Below are 26,329 nucleotides of genomic sequence, written 5' to 3'. Positions count from 1 at the left end.
GCCCATGGGAGGATTTCTTTCCCCCCATCTCACTGTCCCCCTTGCATAGCCAAGCTGTAAGCCAGGTTTGTCAACTCATCGAGAGACAGAGCAAGTTGTTTCAATTATCCATTTTTTGTTAATTTTCAGCTGGATCAGCTCCTTGATTTGTATGACTGACTCATGGAATTGAGATAATCAGCAGATTTGAGTCAGCTGCCAGATAGCCACTGAACACTTGATGAGAAATTTGGGCAGGAGGTGTTGGCTGCCTTTGGGTGGCTGCCAGTCTCTGATTGTCATAAGCATTTTTGCTCTAGACTACTTCTTTTTCCTAGCATTTTAATAATTTGCAGGACAAATTGAGTGATAATATTATTGACCTTGTTAGATGTCATTATTTAGGTGACAGAGCTGGTGTTAATGCCAACACAATAATTCAAATTTCATCAATGAAAGAACTTTAATGGTAATATGGAAAATAATTTGATAATGCTTCTTCACCTTTTTCCCAGCATTCTCTAGCTGTAAAACTTTGCACAGATAGCAATTTTCTTTTTTGATAAAAGATTATGTCCCCCTCCAAGCCCTCTCCATTATTTTTCACTTTTAGATATGGATAATCATGATTCTGTTGTAACACGTGAAGAAGCTTTAATAGTATTCTCTTCATATATTGTGTGGCTCATAATTGTTAAATGAAAACACAAAGTGAAATGCACCCAATTAAACACCTGGAGGAGTAAAATAGGATAAATCAGGAGAGAAGCCACCTCTCTGTGGTTGGGGTACACATCTGTAGTACATTTCTTTTCTAGTCCTATTTGCACAAATTAGAAAACATAACTTTTTTCTGACACTGTTCCCAGAGTTCTCAACTAGATAAAATGAGAAAAACTGAACTACTCTCTTCTGATCCCAACTCAAATATCAGAAGATGTTACCTAAAAAGATGAGGAAGTCAATAATAGTTCCATTGGGTTTTAGATTGATAACATTGATCTCTATGACTGTGTTGGAATCAGAAGTTTGTATTGCTTATGTAGCATTTATGTGAAGTCTCTGTGGTATTATGGATTTTGAAGTTGTCTCCAATCCTTCAGTTTTTTATTCTCTAAGTAAAGCTGTAGAATGGAAGTCCAGCCTCAGGTTTACTCTAAAACTAAAACCAGCCAACCAAAAACCACTAAATGAAGTATAGCATATTATGCAGAATGTGCAAGAAAATTAGGGTTCCTAAGTTACTTCTGGGCTGGAACCATGCCATATATATATATATATATATATATATATATATATATATATATATGTATGTAACAAAGCTGCCTTTTTTCCCTCACATTATGACTTCCTTGCCCATTAACTCAAAAGGCATGATGTTGAAAAATGGGTGCTGTTCATAAACAGTGTTTCTGATGAAGAAAACAGTGCATGGAGGGTTCTTTTGATGAAGAAAACAGTGCATCCAGTCTAACATTCAGTTAGTGTTAGTTCTCAGTATGTCTGGGTAGCCATGAGAAAGGGGTCTGGGCCATGTTTCAGTGGCTGCTGCACATGGAGTCAGGGGAGACCTTGGATGAGTGGAAGATGTATCTTCTTGGGTATCTCCTAGGAATATTCCAGCAGCGAGCATTCCCAGTCTTACAGGCTATAGAGAGGAAAATTAAGGGTTTAAAAGGTAGTATCTTGCTTTTAATTAAGTACTGAGAAATACTGGCAGCTAGCATGAAACTTTATTTGATGTAAAGCTAAAATCTGGTTAAATTTCAGTGTAAATCTGTTTCTGTTGCTGGCATTGAGACGTAACTGCCTTTTCTGAAATTTTAATTTAGGCTTTTTCAAATCTAGAAGTGGCTGCTTAGCTTGGTGTTTTTTGATTCTTGATGTCAGTTGTTCTTTGCATCCCAAAAGATCAAAGCTTGTACATGACAGTGAAGCTTTCCTGCCTTTTGACAATGTGTTTATGAACCTACCTCTATGATGATTCCGCTGCCAGTTTCTTACTTCATGACATTGCAGCTCTAATTGCTTCTGGATTGCACGGCTGAAGCTGAACTTTGCTCTGTGCCTGGAAGCTCCAGAGTTTTTGGTGTAATTTAATGCAGACAGATTACAAATGCAGCCTGCCAAAATGCATAACAACTTGAGATGTTGAGCTTGGCTCTGTCAGCATGTGAAGAAGTGCCTGCCAAAACCAATTGGATGTGCTGGGTGAGAACGAGGGCAGCTCCAGGTAATGCCAAGGCAGCATCCTGGCATTTGCTGTAGCTTCTGTACATCTCATAGATGTGAGCATCTTCCTGGCTGTGGCTGCTCCATGAGCACGTGCTTTGGGAGGTGGCAGAGCTGCTGCACAGCTTTGCTCCTGTGTGCCAGGCTTTGTAGTTAAAATCTGACAGTCTTGTAAAAAATCTTTTCTCCTTGACTTGAAAATAGAGTTCACTTTTTTGGTCTTGTTGGGCAGATGCGTACTGACTTTGTGACTGCAGTGAGCATTAGACTTACCTTCCAATAGTGTGTTTCTTGTTATAGTTTTCTTTTCTTAATCTTTACCCCTTACATGTCCAACTTCTCTAGCCTTTTGCCTGTTTCATGTTTATGGGCTAAATTCCTAGTGTGAGGGTGAAATAATCTGAATTATTTCACTGAATGGAGCCATGAATTCTGAAATGACACCGCAATACAAATTCTAAGTACACACTTACTGCTTCTATTGTAACAGATGTTTTTCAGTATTTAAATAGTGATCATGATAAATATGCAAATTCTACAGTAAATTAACCTGTCAGTAATAATAAGTGTGTTGAAAGGTGCAATCATTTGTAGAAGTGGCCATGATAAGGAGGTTGTTTCTGGCTGTCATAAAATTTATGATTAAAATAAAAAACCTTTAGGGATTATTCTGGGCTCTTCAGACCATCAAATTAGAAAATCTGTGTTAGAATATGACAGAAGGCTCTTGGTATGAGTAATATGTTTCAGAAGTTGGCAGATGAATACTGCAAATGTTTCCAAATAGCCTGATGCAAAATTGAGTTACTTTTTTATAAAAACTACTTAGATCAGTGTAAGTCTGCTTCTTAGATAAGTAGGAAATACTTTTTGAGAATAGTCTAAAAGAAGCTGTAATAAAAATGAAAAATCTTATGCACTAGTGAATTATGACTAGAAATTGAGTGGAATGACAGTACAAAGGTACTAATATTAGAAGAATTTTTGATCAGACTTTGGCTTTGCAGTGCTCAGGTTTGGGCCCTATGGGTGACAAGAGATATGTGGTCTCTCTGGGCATTAAAAGTGTGTTATGATGTTGACTAATAGGCTGGTCACAATAACCGAATAACTTGAGCTTTATTTTGGTGTAAGTAAAGCTGGTTTTCCAGCAGAAGGGTAATGTTTGTTTACATTTATTTACATTTGTTTACATGCTTATTACATTTGACTTGCAAACCATTTGCATTTCTTGCCAAAACTCTTGACTGGCTTAGCTTGAAAACATTTTGGAATATAGGTGCTACTGTCATTCAAGAGACAAAGCTTAAAAATAAGCATACTTTCCTGTACATTTCTGGTTTTTTGAAACTAGAGCCCATTATTGGAGAAAAGAGAAAGAGGTGAAGTCTTGTTAGGGTGAATTTGAAACTAGACTGGGCACACACTGGAGAACTTTTCAACATCATGATGTTATTGTTTTATTTATTTCTTTTTCCATCCTCAGTTCTCCACACTGTACTTACTGTTGGGAGCTGTGAAGCAAAAAAGTTCATGACTTCTGGATTTTTTTTGGGAGGGGCCCTCAGTTGTAAGAACTCTGTGAAGAACTGTTTTTCCTGCTTCTATGTGTAACTGTGCTACAATACTCTGTAGGATCTTGAATTACACTGAGTGGATAACTAGGGTTTGTCCCTTGGTACACAACCATTGTTATCTCTAGGCAAGAGGTTCTTCTGACTGTAATAATTTCAGACTGCCCCATTAATTACAAATTGTTCAGCACCTCCCTCTGGAAGCCCAGGAAAGAAAGGCATCACCTTACCATTCTTTGGGACTTCAGTCATTACCTGAGCAGTATGGATGCCATGAAGGTCAGGGGCAGCAGGAGCTTGACAGGCAGCAGTTGTTCCTGTTACAGGTAGAGGCAATAACTGGCCGGTGTGGCCAAAGAAGAGCTTACTTTTTGTGTCTTAAGTTAAATTTAAGATGCAAAATAAAATAAAGTTAAATCTTTGTCATAGAATACTAGTATCAAGGCAAAATAGTTGATGACTGTATAAAATTATTTATAAATAAATAAATTAGAAATTGAAGGTGTTTTTGACATGAGATGATATCTTGAAAGGTAATCTTTAAAATGGTCTAGAGAATGTTGAAGTGTAGTGAATTAATATTTTCTTAAACTTAAGTACTCTAAAGAGAGAGTAAACTATGACTAAGAAACCTCCAAGTTACCATTAAAGCTATTTGGACCTTGACATATAATTGGAATGCATAAAAATAGTCCAACTTGTAAAAGTTTGCATTCTGCATGCTAAAATCTAGAGGGATTAAACAGCAGACCAACTGTTCATTAATCTTCCCATTGAAGCCCTGCTGTCTGAAGTGCAGCCAGCTGGGTGATTATTAAATCTAAGGAAGGATTTAAGATTTAGAATGCATTTTGAAGCTCTTTTTGTTTTATAACTTTCCTGTCGACACCATGAATTGACCATCCTCATGAAAAATTAATCAAGGAAAATGTATTGCTGTTTTTTCATACACAAAGATTACACTTAATAAAGATGGAGAGAGAGAATGTATTTATGATAAAGGCTGTTTTTTTAAGAAAGTTGTATTGGAATAAAAATATTTGTAAGACTACAGTTAGCAGCTAAATCTGACATGCCAATGGCTTAGTGTCTGCCAGCCCTGAATATCCTTTATAACTTTCTGAACTAGAAGTGCATTCCAATGAGTGATGAGATGGTGTTGCTGTTGAGAAATGTCCACACAAATAATAATGTATTCTAAGGGCAAAGACATAAAAACCAATTCCCCAAGCACTCCTATTTTCATGATGCATTGTCCCCGCCTGCATTTGCACTTACATTCCATTGTTCTTATCTTCCTCTTAGAACAGAATCACTTTGAAGTACAGATTGTCCTTTGGGAGAAGCAAGGAAGCAGTTTTTGTAACACCAAATACATTCTCATCACAAAACTCATATTATCTATTACATCAGCTTGCAATTAAACTCAACTGTGTTGTTCCATCCTGTTTCTCCCCAGATGATTCCAAGTCTTCTGTTGTGACTGTTTAGACCTTCTGGATGGCATTCACACTGCTTGGCCTGGGATCTTTTGTAGAACAGTCTGGACAATGAATCTTTGCAAGCTTCTCTGTCCTCATTGTGGCAAGAGAGGTTCCTCTAGGGAGTGCTTCAAAGCAGAGCCTGCATTAGGAGTTCTGGGTTGTCCTCTGGAGCAGTGTGTACCCTTGCCCAGCATTTGGAAAGGGATCTAAAATGGGGGACTTGCACAGCTAAACATGGGTAGTAGGACAATTTGTGCTTCTTTCATCTTCTAGTCTTTATTTACTTGACTCCAGTCAGGCATTTGCAGATACCTGTGGCAGTTGTCACCTTCTTTTCTCTTCTTCAGCCCTTGTTCTTACTTCCCATATTTTAGTAATGATGGGATTATTTTTTAAACAGTTGTAGTGAACTATGCTAGCAGCTGTTGGGTCATGCAGGAGGCAATAGGTGCAAGCAGCCTTTTCTGTTTGGCTTTGGGATGCAAAGTACACAGCTGTGGTTCTTTCTCATAGATCTTCCGCTCTGCCACTTCTGTACACTACATCAAATTCTCAAGAATACTGTTAAAACTATGTCACCCTTCTGGAGGCACAAAAGAAGTTTTTCCTTAGATGGAAGTGGCTGCATTTTCCCATGTGTCTATTGTTTCCCCAAATCTGGGGATCACAGTAGGAGAAAGGTGCTGTATTGGTAGATAGGACGTCATCAGTAAGCCTTCAAAGGCTTTAGAGGGTCTACTCTTGCCCTTGTTTTCCAGTGAGTACCCAAGTTTTGTAGTACTCGTGATGCGTCGGTTCTTTTCCAGTTTGCTTAGGCCACAGAGTGAAGTCAGAGCTTTAACCTTTCTCCCTACCCAACAGCGTCCTTTATACTCCACCGAAAACAAAAGCCACTAAAACTAATTAGTACAGGGAAAGAAAGCGACAGGTTATTTGCTTAAGTTGTCAGTTTGCTGGCACTTTTTCAATTGCTAAAGCAGAAAAATAATAATGTTGTGAGACAACATTTCAGGTGGCTTCGGCCCAATTTCTGTTTGTTCATGTCCTTTTTGAGCATTCAGCTGCAGTGGCAGAATATATAAACTGGAAAGGAAAAAGTGGCATTGATTAGTAAAAACACGTGTTCTGAAAGTGTGTCCTCACTTTGCATGAAAGTATTTAGGGTGCTGGTGGGTGATAGGGCCTGAAAGGATCTCATCAGACCTGGTCTGACTATAGAGTGCCTGGTATTATATTCAAAAATAGAGATATAGTAGTATGTTCATTTGAACTAGAAGCTATTAATCTGTACTCAGGTGAAAATGGTTAATGCAGAAGCATATTAATGGTAATAGGGAAGTGAAATAGCCAATTCTTTTCATCTCTGACAAAATGAACCCAGTGCAATACCAATGATGAAAACTGTCACTTATATAACTTCCACTTTCAGTCAAGTGGAATAAAAACTAGAACCACAAGTAACTTCAGAGGAAAATTTAGAGAAGTGAAGGATTATTTTCCCTTCTTCATTGTACTTCCCATTTACTTCAATTTTTCTCACAGTTATTGCAAGAAATTGGGTTTTATATTTAGAAACATTGTATCCTAAGAGGTAGCACTATCATAAGAGATAAAGTGCTGGGGCTTCTTGTATTTTGTACAGCACTAAGTAAACACCAGAAAGTTAGAGAATTGAGGTGTTCCTTAGCAAGGCAAATAAAAACATGAGTTACTGATTTTAAGCAGGTGTGTGTTTTTCTCAAGTTTGCAGGTAGTTTTGTATAAATTAGTCATCTATTGATTGTGAAATAGATAAATATGCTACGTAAATGTTTTTTTCCTAATCCTTTTTAGCAAGACTCTGTTTGCTACCCATTATTTCTGTGTAAATATGTTTCCTATTTGAAGTCTTTTTTTTTTTTTTCAATCTTTGATTTCTTCTTTCTCCTTTATTATTTTTTCAGCTTTTGTTGTCCTTTGTCTTCTTCCCTTATAGTCAAGGTTGGACATCTTTCTTATGGAATTTGCTGGAAAATAGGGACCAATTGTGAGGCAAGAGTGAGCCTTTTTACAGTGACATCACCAAGGCATGCTGTGTTACACATTCAATTTAACAGCCTTTTTCAGTCTTACAGTATCTAAAATAGAGCCTTTGAAATTCTCATAACCTGGAACTTTCCAATGGTCATCAAAGGGAGGAGTTCTGGTCAGGCAGAGTCAGCGTACTGGAGAGCAAGCTGTTAGCTCTCTTATAAGGTGCTTCAGCCTGAGCAGTGGGGCTTGGTCAAAGGGGAAACCGCTGTTAAAGTGAAGATCACAATGCCTGTTCCAAGTGGAGGTGGAGCAAAAGTAATGCACACCCATGCTCACGTAGGCAGCAGTCTATATATTCTGTCTCACTAGGGTGCAAGAGCTATTGCTGCTGTTATCAGCCGTGAAAGGAGGGCAAATATGCTTGTTTCCAAAGGGTAGCTGGTTAACTGTAATAAATTAACCAGGAGAAAACACTGCTTCTGGGTGAAACACTTCTGTGGATTTTTTATGGTGATTGTCACTACACCTCTGTTTGTTCTTATGCCCAAGGCAAGAACATTGCAGTACATGACTCTGTGAAATGTGTTGCCTTCAGGAACAGCAGTTTGGGTAGACACTGGAAATTGCTTGTGCATTTTTAAAAAGCTGGAAAAGAACAAATCCCAGTGCAATGTTGTGTAGTATGCTTACAAGCATGTACCCCTGGAGCTGTAGCAGGCATTTTAATTTTCAAGAGTTAGAGTTTGGGTGGGGTTTTTTTTACAGATAGCTGGCTGCTAAGCTGTGATAAATGTCCAGTGTGCTACTGTTGTGCCGAAAAGAGCTGAAGAAAGCTAAGTACATCACCTGAAGATTCAGCTTGTGGTGGTTTCTGAACCATTAATCTTAATAAGAAGAAATCATAGCTTGATGTGCTCAGAAAGGGTAGTAGATATATTAAAATAAAAAAAAAAAAAAAAAAGGAAAATATGCATGAGTATGTCTCTTTGGATGATGATGGTTTCCTGCTTTAAATTTTGGTTCCTTTTTTCACCTTAATGTAATGTGCTACTTTAAAGAGGTTTTAAAACAAACAAAAAACCATGACCTCACTGTTAGCCAAAATTAGATTTTTTTTTTTTTTTTCAGATTTCTCACCCCCTCAAATTTAAGGAAAACTGTACAATGTAGTATACTTCTAAGAGAAGTAACCTTTCATTAACAAAATAATCATGGGAATTCTGAAGTAGAGTAATCAGAGTTTACAGGTGTGATTTCTTAAAATATTTTGCTTTTACCTGAAGGTGAGGACTCTGTTCTGACGACTTACATAGATTTAAAAATAGGATCCTTTAATTCTGATAATTTCATTGTAAAAAAATCAAAATAGTGCCTGGAGGATATTTCTAGGGTATGAAAGAGAACGGGGGAGGAATAAGACCTGCAAGCAATTCCTAATTCATTTTTTTCTAAAAATGTGAAAAGTGCTTCTGATTTCAAAATACTGAGCAAATCTCATTAACTACCTCGATTTCCACTCATGTTCAGCAGCCAAGAGTTATTAGCTGTACCTATTAAAATGCATTGATAACTACTAATGTCTTCTTCGATATAAATGCTATTTCTGTAGGCAGTGCAGTAATTTTATTCAAGGAGCATAAAAATAATTATATTACTCTTGGATGTATGAAGCTACTACATGAACTATTTATTTTTGATCCAAAATTATCTTGTTCTTGCAATGTGCTTAGTTGAACTAATCTAAACATCAACTTAATAATTTTTGGTGTGGTTTTTTTTCTTTCTTTCAAGACTGTGGTAAGTGCAGTGAGAACATCATATCTGAAAGAATGTTTTTTTCTGCAGCTCCAAGGTATAGTAACAGACAGTGCTGATCATTATATATGTTAATTGCTACTAGGAATAAACCTTTATTCTTAAAATGTGTAGCTGTGGAAGCTGCTCTCCAAACTGTCAGAAGTATTTGCACCTTCCTCAGACTAGCCCCAGCTCCTGATGTGATGCATTGTGTGGTTTCAGTCTGGAGTGGAACTACTGAGGGCTGTGAGAGCTGGTCCCAGAAAACATTGCTCACATTAATGACTGAAACTGGAATAATTTTTTTTCCTGTGGAACAGGAAGGACTTTAGGTTGGTGAGATCTCTTGACAGTGATTTTGAAGAGCTGCTGCATTGGGGCTATTTAATATTACACAGTAAATGTCTTATGCTTTGTTTTGCCTCAAGTAAGGCTACTAGCACAACATGATGATGCATGCCACATCCAGTTTTTAAATACGAACTTGTTTCAATTCCTTTTAGTTTGCAGAACGAGAACTATTGTCTTTTGCAGATATTTTAGCGCTCAATTTACCCTGGAAAATTGCTGTTTTTTTCAAAAAAATTATTCTGTAAGTCATAAACTCAAGAGTTTTGGTAATTGTACAAAGCACAGCAGGAGCTTAAGTACAGAACACATCAGAAAAGTATATCTGAAACCTAAAAATCTTTCATAGACTTGAATATTCCTTGGACTTCCATCAAAGTCTTTTTTGCCCTTGTTCTGTCTTTATCAAAGAGGTACTTATGTTCATTTTTATTTTTTAATTGACAATTTCTGATATGACATAGTTGCCATTGATCTTAATATGGTTTCAGCTTTGCTTCTGGTAAGCTTAGAGGAGAGGAAAATTCCTTTAAAACAAGAACACATCCATAAGAACAAAACGTTGCTCTCCATAGTGTGTGTCTGTGTCTAAGTGATAGGGTACTTCTGAAAAAAACCTCCAAAGGGAAATTTCTTTAGGTCTTACATGACAGTCTTTTTTCTAAGTTATATGAAAAGGTTTTGTTTTAACATTAGCATGTTTTAAGGATGCCCCAAATATCAGTTGCAGTACATTGTCCTGAATAAACTCGCTGGAGATGTAGGTAGTTACCTCTCTGGTTCATCAGTCATTGTGCTGCTGTAGGAGGGCATTGTTGGCCCTTGTGCAGTAATACCTTTACAGCTGTGTCAGCCTCTGGTGGAGGCTTTGGAAGAATGTCACCATTAAAGAATCTGTTTGTGTTGCTGGTGCTGGCCCAATGGGCACACTCTAGTTCTTACCGCTCCTTAGCAAGCTTCTGGAGGCCAGCAGAGACCGGCATAGTCCTAATTAGGACATCATGTACTTTCTCAGGTAAAATAATGTGCAGCATCAGTTGGAGTAGTTGATGCAATCACTTATGGGTGCTCAAGTGTAGGTAATGAAGCATTTCCTATGGTCTGCATCAGTGCAGAGATTCCTGTTACAGTTGTTTTATGCTTAATTCAGAATGGCATACAAGTAATCATAGTAATAGAAAGAGGAAGGTATCAGAACTCCTGGGTGACCTATTATTTAGAGGCCCTGTGTGCACTGGCTGTGGTTTTTATTCCACCTTGTCAAGAATGCATGATTTAGATTTCTTAAAGAAGCCTTGTGAAAGGTATTAGCAACAGCATTTTGAATATGGTGTTGTGAAAGTGCGATTTAAGAAGGTTCATTGTCAACATTCGCTCTGTTACTCTGCGGCACAGTTGTTTGAACAGTGATTCAAAACTACAAAAGCGTAAGTAAAGCTACCAAGGCACAAGTCAAAGTTATCATACTAAAGGTTACACACAATAGCAGTTACTTACCAAAGATCTGCCATTGTAAAGGGTCTCAACCTTGAGACGGTCAAGGAAGATCACAGCTATGCAGCCAGGCTGTTTAGCTGGGAGAGCTCAAAGAAAACTCACTTCATCTTTCATATATATGGAACACAGTGCTTGGCTTTGGTTGAAATTACGTGCAGTGGGAGAGGTATTAGTGAGATTTCTTGTACCCACAGCCTTCTTTGTTCCTCAATAAATGGATCTTGGAAAAGCCACCTGCTGTTCATGTGTGAGCCGCCTGATCAGTGTTCCAAGGTCCCCAGTGCTCACTTGGGTCCCTCTGCTCCTTTGTGAACACATGGGAACTAGAGCAGTTCCTGGCCAAGCTGTGGCCCAGGCCATGACCTCCACTGGAGCCTGTACCATACTGCTGCTGGTTTGGTCGTGTGGCTGAGTGCACCCATCACACACCTCTTATAGTGCTGGAATGTGCATGGAGCCCAAGGGTTTGCATCCAGAATTTACAGGAGTGAAAAAAGCTCTTATGCAGCTTGAAATAGCGATTGTAAGAAGGGTAATCAGCTGATTCAGCTGGTGTTCAGTATGTCTAGCAGTTTTCTGTCCAGCATTTTGAGCTGGCACAGTATTTTCCATGAAAGATGATGCATTGAGCCCTGACTGTTAAGGCATAGGACATGTCTAAAGTGTAAATGTGATCTCCTCAAAGCTACAGGAACAGAAGTCACCATCAAAAATAAAGAAAAGTCATAGTGGCCCTTATGGAAGATGGCAAATGAAGCTCCAAGTGCCGCATTGCTTAAAGAGGAGGAGAATGTTAGTGCTTTTACGCTACTAGGAGGTATACAGAGGCCAGATGATCAGAGGTTGAAAAAATCTTTCTTGTGGTCCACCTATCCTACTGCATTTGTTTGAATTTTCTTTTTCCTAAGCTTTAGAGTAGAGAATAAGATAATCATCTTTGTGTTGCTTAATTGTATAATTAGTTAAAATTGGTATGATGTCCAATAAATAGAAAAGTTATTTAAGGAGTATGTTCTAGAAGTGAAAATCAGTTCTTTTCATAATATTTCTAACATTTTCTTAAGTTGTAAACACTGCTAAATAATGATTTTTCATCTTTAAACAAAAATATACTTTAAGGTAATTATCTAGTGCTAAAGACTATTTCGAATTAAGCTTTTTTACTAGCATTTGCAGTAGATGAAATTGTGTATGTGTAGTGACTGGAAAAAAAGTGAATTTAAATGCTTCAGTAGATTACAATTGTTATTGGGGTTTTTTAAAAACGTGTTATCTCACCTTTGAATGTGTTGAACTTTATCCATCAGAAACTGAAGGTGTGGTTCAGTCCAAAAGTATTTAGGAGGACTCTAAATAACATTAATTGAAAAAATTCCTCAAAGTGGATATATATGACCCATTGAAACCTGTATTTGAATGAGCTGTTTTCTCCAGAATGCATTTTATTTGTTAATAGAGCACTCCTTTTTAGTGTTTGATAATTTGTTAGCAGTGAGTAACATGGACAGTTGATGTTGATTTGTGGATTCAATAAACTGGTAATGATACTAGACGTTCGAAGGCTGACTGACAGCAGTGTCAATCCAGAATGTCTTTGAGGAAGTCTGGAAAACATTGATAGTAACAGGAAATGCTTCATTAAAAACTTTGAGTCTTGCAAATTATTTCTGAATAATGTGTGGATTTCCAAAAGATCGTGGCTGTTGTGCCAAATCTAGTTCAACGCAGAATTAAATTTCTTTGTGCCCACAGTAACTCTTTCTGATGTTTTATATTTCACACTCAAACCTCTTAATATTTTTCGCCTCCAGTTCCCCCCTAATGTTGAGAGACTTCAGATAACATTTTACATTGTAGGTTTTTTATTAATTATTTAATTAGAACCAAGTCTAATGACCAATTGAAATACAGGAATGAAGGCAGTAAGAACTAGAGATTTAGTGAATGTACTTAATTAGTATTTTGCTTTAAAGATAAATACCAATAAAAATATTTTCCCTCATGGGGATGATTGTGCTGCTCATAAAATCTTTGAAAGCTCTGAAATCAACTCATTCAGTGAGATGAATCTCAAGAAGTCTAACTGAAGCAAAGGATTTTACATTCAACATAAAGTGTACCATATGTCTTTCAGAAACAGGATTAATGAGACACTTAATAGCTTTTTAATGCATCTCAGTGTTTTAAATTTGTGACACATTTGATACAATCCTAATAGAATTTTTATTCTCTTATGGTTTTCTGTTGCAAATAAATCCTTGGATGAAATAAGTTTGCTAAAATGTTATTATTGCTTTTTAATTATCTTAAATGCTTTTAGTTCATTTTAAAGATGATATTACTTTTTTTTTTCCCCTCAAGAAAAAAATGGTAAATTTCCACTCGAATAGGAGTAGTACAATATGAGCTTTAGGTCTGGTGGATTCCTTTGCAGAACAAACCATGTTTTTCATACCCTGTTATTCACACCTTGTGTTTATATCTTGAGTAATTTCCTTCTATATCCATTGTATCTTGAAAAATAATTACCTTATAAAAATAATTTTTGAAAATTTAATAGAAATACAGTTTGTGACCCAAAACACATCAGAAGGGAGTATTTTAGAGTCAAGAGCACATGCATATTGTACTTTTCTTTTTGCACATACCTGTTGCTGTGGCCAACATGAACATGACATTATTTTGTGATTATTACGTGCACCAAGTGTTGCAATAGCGCTTCCCTTCCATGGTTAAGTGGTCAAAAACATGGGTTTTTCCTGAAAAAAAGTCTCTTGAAAAGCAACTTCAGAATCACAAATAAACTTTGAATTAGTATGGCTTATAAATCAAGGAAAGTGCTAGCAGCTTTATAGCCCTTTCATTCAGGATTAATCATTTTGAATAATATGGAAAGAAGGTAATGCAAGGTGAATGATATGCTGATGTTCTTAGAGTGTGTATTTTGCAGGTTTGCAGTTGGGGTTTTTAGGTTTTGGGTCTATTTTTTGGTTTTTTGGGGGGGTTTTGGGTTTTTTTGGTGGATTTTTTTTTTTTTTTTTGGTTTGGTTTTGTTTCGTTTCATTTGGAATTTTTTGTTTTGTTTTCTTTTTACAAGACTGGTCCAGTTATAATAGCAATACATTGGTTTGTGTGATCTTGCATGAATATGAGATTTTGGGTGGGAAGTGTCTATAAATATTCTTAATTTCTCACTGTCTTCTGCATCTGCTTTCTCTCGTTGGTATGCAGGTGAATGTGATGGAAGATTAAATATTTTTTATGAACAGTACAAAGTAGCTGAAATAAGTTTGAAGTAATCTTTTTTTACCAGTGAAGCTGTTAGAGGAGTGAATCGTTTGTAATTGCAGACTGTTCAAACAAGGCAAGACTTAATATCCTTGTAGCTGTTTGTGTGAATAAGTTTTATTGCTGAATACAATTTCTGATTATTAGTTGTTTTGAAATGAGATTCAATATTTGTGTAGTCTTTTGAGGAAATTAATGTAAGCATTAATTGACAGTAACTATGTCAAGTCCCATTATGGGTAAGAATTTACCCTTAGATGCTCATGTTTACATAAAAGGAAATGTATCGTGGTACAGCTGGAGCATAACATGTGATTAGCATATATTGGTGATGGGGTGTTTTTAAATAATCTCTTCGGGCAAATACTTTTAGGCTTAATCTGCAGCATTTTTGTACAATATCAATTAGGATATCTGTTGAAAAATACATTTTAATAGCAACCACATTTTAAAATATGCTACAAGAGAATGTGCATTGACAAGCACTAAAATTTTAGAATTATTTTTTCTTGATCTTCTTGCATCTGTGTACTTTTCTGCTCAGCTCCTCTCTTACTCCACTTTTCTATATTTTGAAAGTGAATCACAGTAGGTTGGGTTAGGTTGGTTGTTAGGTTCACCATCTTCTAACATGGCCTGGAGTCAGAGCTCTACTGTGCTATCATCTCCATTCACAAAATCATATATGATTTCATAGCTCTTGGTGACTGTAATGACTATCTAAAAATGCATGCTAAATTCCCAGATCATACATCTGACTGAAGAGAGCAGATAGTCAGAAAGGTCATGGTTCTGTTTCAACTTTGCGGTTTCTCATCTGTTCCTTGCATTTCAGCTGTGCTTGGGATGTTGGTGTGGCACCCAAGCAGCTGCCAGCAGCTGAACCATGCAGGGCAGAGGGTTTTGATTCATCTCCCTCTTCTGCAGAATTCAGGTGATTCTCCCTGAGTTATCCTTTCAATGGCATGACGTAGTTTAATCCCTGTCCAAGGCACACATTCATTGTTTACACAGGTGATTATGCTGCATTTTCACCTTTTTGTTGGTTGCATCTTGTAGAGAAACAGATTCATGAGACTTGGTACTATAAATGAGCTACGTGCAGGTCACATACAGTGTCTGGAAAGATTGACCTTGCCAAGGCCCTTTTAAAAGAAGAGATGAAAACAACTATTCTTGAGCACTGAAAAGTTTTTACAGTATGCTGGAACTGATTTAATTGGTTTGTTGTTGTAATTTGACTTCTCACGTCTTAGAATATGAGTAGTTGGGAGGGGCTTTTTTATGTTGGTCTTCGGTGATTTTACACGGAGAATCCCATACTGTATCTACAGTAGTAGAAGGAGCTCAGTGTCTTCGAGTCTACCTTCTCAATTGTTAATATTAATTGCAGTGTTTTTTGGGGTTTTGGGGTTGTTTTTTTTTTCTTTTTTTCCTCCTGAATTTCTGTCTCATTGTGGGTAAATTTTAAATTAGCTGCTGTTAATTCAAAGTTCACCTAGTCTAGCTATTCTAAATTTATGCATAAATACTTGTAAAACTACTCCGTTTAAGTACTTATTCAGTGTGGAAACTTGGTTTCAACAGGGTCACTTGTTTCTTTGTGAAAAACATAACAAACTGTATAACTCTCTCATATAAAGCCATCTTGTGTAGGAGCAAAATACTATCTTGTATTCCCTTACACAGGGATTGTTTTGTATTTGTGTTCATGCCTAACTGTTTTTGTTTCTTTTTTTTTTTCTCTTCTTTTACTTTAAAAGGTATTTCTCAAGAGTGACCGGGTTGCAAGAATGGTCCACAGTGGAGGATGTTCTGCAAGTGACTTTAGAGATGTTTTTAAGAAAAACATAGAAAAGAGAGTCCGAAGTTTGCCGGAAATCGATGGATTGAGCAAAGAGACAGTGTTAAGTTCTTGGCTAGCCAAATACGATGCCATATACAGGGGAGAAGAGGACTTGTGCAAACAGCCGAACAGAATGGCCTTAAGTGCTGTGTCAGAGCTGATTCTGAGCAAGGAACAGCTTTATGAAATGTTTCAGCAGATTCTAGGGATCAAAAAATTGGAACACCAGTTGATTTATAATGCCTGCCAAGTAAGTATTGCTGTCATTCGGTTTTGTTGTGTCCAGAATATCTCCCCTCTGCCAGCTGGTCCACTGCCTCCTCCCTGTGTGTAGAATCGTTCAATTTTAGGTACATTTCTGCAAGGAGATGAGACTGCTCAGCAAGGAATCTTTGCAGGATCTGTTTGCTGCTGAGCACTGGGATAAAGGGTATGCAGAGAATGTGGTACTTATCCTACAGGGGTCTCCTTTCACAGGGTCACAGCTCACACCATTTGAGTGATTCTGAGGAATGTGCCATGGTGTGTACACCTGCATACCCTCTGATAAATTACATATGCACGCACATGCATTTCTGAGCCTGTGTGTTAATCTTTAAAAGAAATTTGCTGCCATAAATAGATGATAGGTGATTCAGGCTCCTGTTGGACATCCAGTGTCTAGAAGGTTTGTGTGTTAGAACTAAATGTGCTTCCATTCAAGCATCCTCTACAAAGCTAATTTTCACATTTCTGCGTTGTTGTTTTATTGGATAAATTATTTTTCTTGTAAATTACTGAGGCCAAGACAGTCCATTCAACAGTCATATTTAGACTTATGTATATAATCTCCTGCTAATCAGCAATATATTTGGTATGTAAAAATATTTTATTAACCAGTGTTCATAGTGATGGAAGTGTAAATTAACATTTACTTAAGGAGGAAAAACCTGAAGAAAAATACGGTATTTTTGCTAGTCTCACAACCAAGCGGCATAGATGAAGCGTTTAAACTAAGATCACACAGATTCTTACACTGTCTATAAAATAGTCAACTGGATTACAGCTAAAATGTTTCTCATATACTATGCTGAAGGCTGGTTTGTAGTTACAGGCCATCTTAATATAGGAACAAATTATATGTGTTAGTGTAGCATGAAATCATTTATCTGTTATATGATTGAAACATCTGCAGTATGTAACACTTCTGCTGCATCAAATTATGAGCAGTGTTTTGAATTAAAGGAAAGTATTCCTTTTCTTTTTCCTATTTGTCCCCTCTTTTTTCCTTTTGCCTCTAAATTGTCAGGTAAATTAGTAAACATCTGCGATATGTGGGTTGATAATAAGATGAAGAAGCATTGAAATCTGGGGGAATAATTCTGCTTAATTTTGGGAGGGTTTTATATACAATAGAACATAGAGGCATGGGAGGCAGTTTGAATAAGTCCTCCAGTGGTCATTCAGTCCAGCTTCCTGCTCAGAGCAGGGTCAGCTGTGAGGACAGATTAAATTACTGAGGGCTTTACCAGGCATGTCTTAAAACTTCTAAGAATGGAGACAGATTGTGCAAACCTTACGGCTAACCTGTTCCATTATCTGAAAACATGAAAAAAAATCACTATTTTTTGCCGAGTAGATACTTGTTACTTATAGTAGAAACTCAATATGGATTCTTCTCTCCTCTGGTGTCTGGTGATTGCTGAGTCTTGCTTTGTACATTGCTGTGGGTGGTCAAAATCTGCTGTTAGTCTGCATTGGACTAGAGTGACATAAAAAAGTGTGACCTGTAGAACTCTGAACAGGAAATTAAACAGGAAAATTGTTCCCTTAGTCTAGAAGTGGTTTTGGTGATACATCCATTAGGTTATTGTATCCATATACTTGAAGGCCTCTTTGTTTTGGTTCATATATGTATAAAGTTTGATGGACGAAAACTGTTTGGCAAATATCAACAATTTTCTGTCTTAAATTCTTGGTTCATAACCTACAGAGCGACTGAAACATCCCAGTAGCTCATTTTTGTCTTCTAACATGGTAGAATTGTGAGCATGGAATGGTTGTCTTTTCTTATTTTTTACTTGCAAATTAAAGAGAAAATAACCTTGTTGTGAGTAAGAAGGGAGAAAGATTGACCACCCTGACGTGTGCAAAGATGACTCAATGGGATTAAGAGAAGGCACTTCTCTTGCTCTTCCTGCTTTTAAGCTCTGAAGTCTGTAAAATCTCCTGTGCAGGTCTCTGAAGTACACAGTTTTTACCCTGGATTCATGTAAGTATTGGAGGATGGGAAGTAATGAAAATCTGCTTCTTCAGGAGCAGATACATGAGCACCTATGTACTTCAAACTGGAAAGAATGGAGGGGGGAAGGCTTCAAGGCTATACCCTTGTTTGGGGTTCTAGCTTTCTGCAGATTTTAGTTTTCTGAGGCAAGGATGAGGTTACTTTGCTAAAGCAAAAACTTCCATTATGTACTCCAACAGAGTTGCTACCAACAACAATTTTCATATCCTGTTCCTGTGGTCCAGTCAAGCACATAATAGACCAAAGTTATGAGGAGAAGTCTGTTGGAAAGAAAAAGACAACAATCATACCTAACCTTGCCAAGAAGTGCAGTGTAGACAGCAACCAGTCTCTGATAATGTAATACCTTTTCTCCTTTGGTGAAATCCCTTATTTCTCATTATAGTTTTAATAATATTTTAGTTTAGGCTGTATCTTATTCCTTTGTATTGTCAGTGTATTTATAGAAGTTGAGATGAAGTTGAGGTGCTGTTTTCAGTCAGCACCAGCAGTTTTCATTCTGCCCTAGAAGCCTCTATCTGTCTTTGTATGGAAATGCTCACTTTCATTTCCCTTTGCTGCTGCTGTTTAGAATACTAGAGGCATGCAGATAATGATAATCAATAGTGTCTGGGAGCAGTGAGATAAGTCCAAGTCCAAATAGATGTTAAAATTGTATTTTTGATAGAGGTTTGATTAGTTTGGCTTCTAGCCTGTGCTTCTAGCAGAGAATCAGATATATGAAATTCTGTATATTTTTCAGCTCTGAGAAACAGCTGCCCTTAAAAGCAAATCTGTACACTTTTAATTTGTGCAGAAAACTCTTTTTTCTTTCCCCCATTTTTTATACCTTCCAGTCCTTTGGAAATAGGAAACAGAAAAATGTCACACAATGTTGATGATAAGAATAAATTATCCTGCTCCTACAGGGCTGCTAAGCAGACATGGGTGCTCTGTATAACTGTAGGAGGTATTGTCTGCCAGCCTCCTCCTTGTGAGTTCCTCAGCATTTAGAAACTTTTTATTGGATTTCAGCAGCTTCTGCTCCCCAGCCTGTTCTAAATGGAGCATTCCCTTCAACTCCTAAACCATTGGTATCTGGGTATCTCAGCCCAGCAGACCGTTCTGCTGGGTGTGGGTGCCTGCCCCTCCACACTGGCTGTCATTCTCCATCCTGTGTGTGTGTGGTAGCACTGAGAACCAGCAGAAAAACCTAATCAGAAATAAAGTGGATAATGATAGATCAGCTCTCTGACACTGACGGAGTCCACATAGCTATGAGAATTTTATGCATTTTTTTCGAAGAAGAACTTTTTTTCACAATCTTTTAACATGCACTAAATGCCTAAGCTTGTACTTAGGTAGTGAACATTAACAAGATGTTCACATTGGGGTGGTGAAGACTTCTGTGGTCTTGTTTTCAACTTCACAATTTAGACAATGGCCAGCAACTGCTGTTAACCACCCCCATGTCTTTGTGATTAAAAGGTTCAATTTTGTAAATGTTAACATTTTCACCTGATTTTTATTTACATTCTGTTGCTCAAGCTGGGTTATATGATAAAGAAATGATTGCCAGTTAGCTGGGACTTAATGAGCTCCTTGACTTGTGTTTGAGATGCTTGGCCAAAATGTTTCAATTTGATTTACAGAGATCAAACATGATAGTTTTTTCCTTTTTTTTTTCTTTTTATTCACTGATACAGAAGATAACTTTGCAGTAAGTCAAACTGAAAGTCAAACTCAAAGTGATTTGTGGTCATATACTATTATTACACCACTTCATCAAAACGAGAATTTCTTTGTCAGGTAAATTGCAATTCCACAGAGGAGTTTATTTTATTTTGAAAGTGCCTTTATACGGTGATCTAAATTCTCTTATTGGGTGCCCAGAGCAGAGAACAATACTTTTCATAATGAAAGAATGCAAATCGCATTCTGTTTTCTAACAAGCTGTAAATAACTTTCAGTATAATGTAACAGTTCTTAAGAAGAATTATTTGCTAACCAGTTCTTTTGGAAATAGCTTTAGATTGTGCTTTGCTACAAGATATAATTATCTGCTTAAAATCCTTGTATTATGTCTGATTCTTTAGCTTTTGCAAGATATAACTTTTTTTATAAGTGTCTAATATTGAGAATGATGGATTATATTGTCTCTTCCATAATAAATATTTTTATTTTTAATTCTAAGGGTAGTTTCTGTCAAGAATTTCTCCTGACTGAAGCCTGCTTATGGTGCTCAATACAATTGCAGTCTTTCACCCAGCACTTTTCTGAAGTCCAGTTAATGATGTAGTTTTGGAAATAAGTCAGATTAAGGGCAATTTGATTTGCAGCAAGGCCTTTGTGAGTTTTGCATGTGTTTCGTTCTGATCCTTTCCTTGGTAAAATGATGAGAAATAGTAGAGTTATTTCACTCAGAATTTCTCATACTTCTGGATATTTTCTATAGCAACTTTCATACCCTATATAAGTTATGAGGACAAGTATGAGTTTATGAAGCACAAAGAATAATGAAATCTTTGTACAGAAAGTATCAGTATAGTGTTGGTTATCTTTTTCTTGGAGTAATTAAACAAGTTCTAAGATTCAGTTTAGTTTTTAGACCAAAATTGAAACAGATTCATTTATTCTTTAAGTTGAGGCCTGGCACAGGAAAAAAAATTGGTTTGGACTGTATATTCTAGAACACATAAACATATATATCTGCAGGGTTTTTAGTCACAAGAAAAGACACCAGTGTCTGTGAGATGATATAACAGACCAGGGCTTCTGTTAAGCCAGTGTATTTCTGATGGTATTTCTGATGGTCACCAGTGACTGTCATTCCTTACTTCATTTCATGCACAATTATACCTTGCACAGCAAAGTGACCAGTGAAAAATACTGGCCAGGTCCATTGCTGTATTTTCAAGGAAACATCAGGTGTTAGCTAAGACATCCACTGATGTCTTAAACATCCCATAGAGCTCAAAATGTCCTTTTACCTTGTCCAAGATATCCCTATTGCCCTTAAAAAAAAAAATCCCACACCACAGTCCTCTTCTCATCACCTGCTTTATACAGGAGGGCTGCTACTTTCAGGCCTTACCTGCTAAGAGTTTACTGCTGGGTAGCTGATGCACAGCCCCAGCAGGGGACAGGGTTTTTTGCTCTCTGGATAAGAGACATTTTTGCAGACACTGCAGAGTGGATGCAGACAGGGCAGGAGTCAGGGTAGGAGCTGTCAGACCTCTCAGTGGGCAGAAAGGGCTGCAGAGGTATAAGAGATGTCTGGGGAGAAGAAAAGCAGTGATTTTGTGGGATTGTGGGAGGCTGTTGTAGAGTTATAGTTAGTATTCAAGTGTTGACTGGATTTTTATATGCTTAATGTGAGTCTAGAAAGTTTCTGCACATTGTCATGGGATAATAGCAATGTCCTTCCTTGCAGAACAGCTAGTCCTTTAAAATTGCCCTATGTGTCAACCTGAAAAGTGTTTCATGCCTTTTATAGCAGAAAAATTCAAATAACCACACTTCAGGCTTATTCGCACGTCTGCTTTTAGTTTCTAGTACCTGTAAATACCACAATATATATTCCTTCATGCTGTCGTCCCGAAAAAAAAAAAAGTTTGCTTTCTGATTGATTTTACCCTCTTCAAGGGGAAGAAAGATCTGCCACTGTGTTCTCGAGCAGAATAATTCAAACAAAATATTTCAATGAAGAAATAAATTGTCATTTCCTCCAGGATTTTGGATGTTGCCTTTTATTCATGAGATGTCACTCTTGATTACATGCATATAGGATTTTAATATGAAGTTATTTCAGTAATTGTATTTTCTTAATTATTTTCTTCATTAGTATTGTACTTCCATTCAAAGGGTTTGGAAAGGTTTTGCTCAAGACAAAAAAATTCAGTGCTTTGGGAAATAGTGCTGCAACCTCAACTATTCCTCCCAAGATTACTTCTATAATCCTCTTGTAGAACTTCAGGGCTAAAATGAATGGTGTTTGTCAGGCCAATTTGGATTTTCAGCTTAATAGCATGAGTTCTGAAGAAAATGGAAGTCTTGTAACCCCAGGGGCATCAGTTCTGTTAGCATGCAGTGATGGTATTTAAATAGGCTGGAGAGAGAGTGTTTTAGCTCCTGTAAACAAAGGTTTTTTTTCTATAATGGCAGAGTTTACTTTGGGAAAAAAGTCTCTGATTGGCCCAAAGGTTGTTGATTTGTTCTCATTTACTCTAATGATAGAAGAGTGATGGAAAGAATATTAAAACATAATCAGAAAAGCAAGTTACCTTTTTACCATGCTTAAGTATCTGACTCTGAAAAATGTTTAGAAGCCATGCAAGCTGCATAATGAAATACTTTGCATTATTTTTGGTTGTAGCTAAAGCAATACTGAGAAAATACCAGGGAGAGATGGTATGTTGGCAGCATTAATACATTTGTCTGTACTTGAGGTATTGCAGTATCCCTCTTATGCATCTATTCCATGAGGAAAATTGGCTTTGACATACACATTTAAAAGAAAAACAAGTGGATTCTTCTGAAAACCATGAAACTGTTCAAAGCTTTATTTGTCCAGTATAAGCATTAGGAAAAAAATCTGAAGGATAGTTTTGCATTTTTAATTTTAAGATGAAATTTGTGTGTGGATTTTTCTATCATAGAGCTCTTTATGCCTGTGTGGCTTCTCTTTTGCATCTGCATGAGGGAATTGGACACTTAGGGTCTCTAGTAGACTGAGAGAGTATCAACACTCATAAACTAGTGGATTTACCTGTGTTTTCTGAATTGGCATCCTTGTAGGCCTATTCTGTGCATCACCTCTCTTGTCATGAGAGGCCTGGCTGGGAATCAGCAGAGAGAAGCTGAGAATCAATCACCCATCTACCCTGCTCTGTCTTATGCCTTCTTTGAGGATGGAAATCATGGACACTGGGATTTTGGCTGCAGATCTGTCTTTCAAGCTGCTTTGTTTTCTAGGACTGCCAAAACATTCAGTGTGAAGGAGCAGCAGCAGAATGGCTGTGTTAGCACAAAGAAATAAGGAAGTTTTTCTGGGCTTTATAAAAGGAGATCCTCTAAGCTTTTAATTTTATCTTGCCTGAGTTTCTTCCCCTAAATACTCTTTTGGAGCTTTAATGAAGTAATTAATGGTGTTTTGACATTCACTTGAGTTCTAGATCCAAGGGAGTTAAGCTTGCCTGAATACTCAAAGCCAAATATATCCGGCATTTAACTTGCACTTATATTAAAATCACCCGTGCATTTGACTCATCATGTTTTATATTACCAGATGAGAATAAAATTTGTCTACTTTAGTATTAAGGAATGAAAATAAATCTTTTCTACCAAAGGCTGTTGTATTATTAATTTATTTTTTAATCTTTTTTAAGGAGAGATTCTATGTCTTCAGGTAGGTGAATACAAAACAAATCATTTTTACAGCCACATTTCCAGACTGATGATTAAGTTTATTAATGTGTCTGACTTCTAGCTTATATGTGCATTTGAATGAATCCCTGTGAGCAAGCTGAATAAGTTAATGACCCTTAGCATGAGTTTGTTACCTGTACTTCTTATGGCATTATAGTATTTTATATTTCCTCTTTATCAATCTGAAGTAAAGAAGTTTTGCTTAGACAATCATTTGTTTCTCTGCAGCATTTTTCATCCTGAGGTGTCTTCAGCAGCCACTGTGAGGCTACTCCTGTGTAAAAGCCACAGGATAAGAATGACCCTGTTTCTCTATCTCTCTGGCTCACTGGTAGTGAATTTTTTGTTCTGAAGCTCAGCTGCTTTTTTCCCCCATTTTTTGAGTTTTTGAGGGAGAACCTTCTTAGCTCTTCCTTCTTCAGAGGAAGTTTCTTTGCAAATAGTTGCCAGGACAAGATCCTTAGGGGTTCCTGCACCCCAGTCACTCCAGAGGCAAAGATGCAGGTCAGTGTGGAAACGAGCTGTCTCTTTCTCTCTCTCTTTCTCTCTCTCTCTCTCTCTCTCTCTCTCTCTCTCTCTCTGTGTATATATATATATATATGATAGATACATATTTTGGCCGTAAACTCATTATCAGGAAGAACTTCTTTATGTTGAGAGTGGCAGACCATCAGAAAAGGCTGCTCAGGGAGGTCCCATCTGGACACATTTGGTTTGACCCTGCCTTGGAAGGGAGGTTGGATTAGATGTTTTCCAGAGATTTCCAGAGGTTTTTCCTCTCTAACCCTTCCTATTCTGTGATATTTTAAATAGAAATGTAATAGCACCTCCATAATACAGGATGGACTGCCCTATTGCAAGAGTAATTGTTTATGTTAAATGGCTGGGAAATCTACGGCTCTCTTTTAATGAGCGATAATTCATGTGTTTATTTTTTTTTGTCCTCTAGGAAGGTATTTCTGTACCTGTCCTAAAAATGAGAGAGCTCTCAGGACACCTTTTCAGCTGTCTTCTCTGCTGAGACTGTCCTGGTCTCTAGGATCTAATCTCTCAGTCTCTGAGCTTTCAGGCTGTCCATCCCAGATACCTTCTCACCTTGAAAGCAGATTGATTCTCACCATCACACTGCCTGTGAGATGCTGCTTGTACTTTCATTTTTTCCCATACTTTGTATTACAAGCCTCAAGGATATTGTTCAGATTCAGTCTGGTGTCTGTGCCAAAGCTGTCTGGTTTGTGGTTAGATGTTCATAATTTCCAGGTTCTGAAATGTTTACAAGGGTGTGCCTGTTTCTCTCTCTAAGTCTTCTGTAGGTAGGTGAATTATCTTCATTTTAGTGCTATAGGCATAATATAAAAATTCTCAGGCCAATTAAAATAACCTTGGTCAGTAACATGAGTAAATATTAAAAAAAGACATTCAGACTAAAAGTTTACAACCTACAGATAAAAAGTAAGAGAAGAGTAAAAATAGGATTCATGTGTACTTTTTCCTTATAGGAATCTGTTTCTTGAGGTAATGAACAAATAAATTTATTTCTAGACATTTTAGCTACAAACAGGAAAATTCTGTAATAATTTTGAGGCTATATATTTAGTAGAAATGTCAACTTGTAGCTGATGTTAAAAGGAGGTGTTGTATGGTAAGCACTCTGGGGCTATGGCAGGAGAAATACCCCTTGCAAATGATGTAAGGGAAGAGTCACTCCTGATACCACCTTGGAATAAGCTGTCTTCCTAACTGGTCATGCAGTGCCAAGGTTTTTTTAATGTGGGAACACTAAACTTCCTGTAAATGAGGGAAAATAGTACTGAACCATGCCTGAGAGAGCCTCCAAGGTATACACAATTTCTGGAGAAGCTTTGTTTTATTCCTAGGAGCTCTGTAAACTCATGCTCCAGTCAATCTGGCAGAGACTTCTCACTGTACTGTGTGTTTTCTCAGGGGGCTGGAGACAGCAGAATCTTGCCTGAAACACCTATGCCTCCTTTGGAAAACTTTTCTGAATGATATTCCATGTTTACCATACTAGAGTAACTACTTTGTCTTGAAGATGGATAGCAGACTTTCTGTGAAAACTGGTGTTTTCACACGTGTTTGATGTTAGCAATCTCCATGGAGATTCTCTTCCAGGAGAATAGAAGCTGGAAGTTTATAACTTCTAGCAGCAGGAGAAAGTCTCCCTGTCTCTCTGCAGTTGTTCTAGAAAACTGATTCAGGACCCTGACTGCAGAAGTGGATGAGTGAGCTCTGTTGTGGGAAGAGTACATGTTGGACACTTCAGGTCATGGGGGTGGGATCAGAAGAAAGACAAAGTGTTATTGGTTGAGTTCACCCTCTCCTGGACAAAGGCTCCCATCTGCTGGCCAAACCTTCATACTTGTTTCTAGCCTGCATCTGTGAGGGTACAAAGATTCCTGAGGCCCTTTTAGCCTTCCAGCAACTGCCCCGTAATCTGTGCGGGCACCGGTGACATGAACTTGACGTCAGAGGTGACTGTAGGACTCTGACAACGAAGATGGCCCAGGATGACACATCCAGCGTGGCAGGAAAGCAAAGACGTCATTGTGGACAGGATTGC

The 26,329-nt window shown here is 37.4% G+C and overlaps 1 protein-coding gene across 3 annotated transcripts in view; it reads left to right on the top strand.

Moving 5' to 3' along the window:
* The window catches only part of CADPS2 (calcium dependent secretion activator 2), a 282,475-nt gene that overhangs the window by 75,451 nt on the left and 180,695 nt on the right, over positions 1-26,329 (top strand). For all 3 annotated transcript variants that reach the window (XM_041471490.1, XM_041471489.1, XM_041471488.1), the window contains exon 3: positions 15,976-16,308. In XM_041471490.1, the coding sequence (XP_041327424.1) occupies positions 15,976-16,308 (333 nt within the window). The remainder of the gene's footprint in view (positions 1-15,975; positions 16,309-26,329) is intronic.

The sequence above is a fragment of the Pyrgilauda ruficollis genome, unplaced genomic scaffold (genome assembly GCF_017590135.1).
Source record: "Pyrgilauda ruficollis isolate IOZ18807 unplaced genomic scaffold, ASM1759013v1 scaffold27, whole genome shotgun sequence".
NCBI classification, from domain to species: domain Eukaryota; kingdom Metazoa; phylum Chordata; class Aves; order Passeriformes; family Passeridae; genus Pyrgilauda; species Pyrgilauda ruficollis.
The sequence above is the reverse complement of the archived record's forward strand: the minus strand, read 5'-3'. Positions and strand labels throughout refer to the sequence as shown.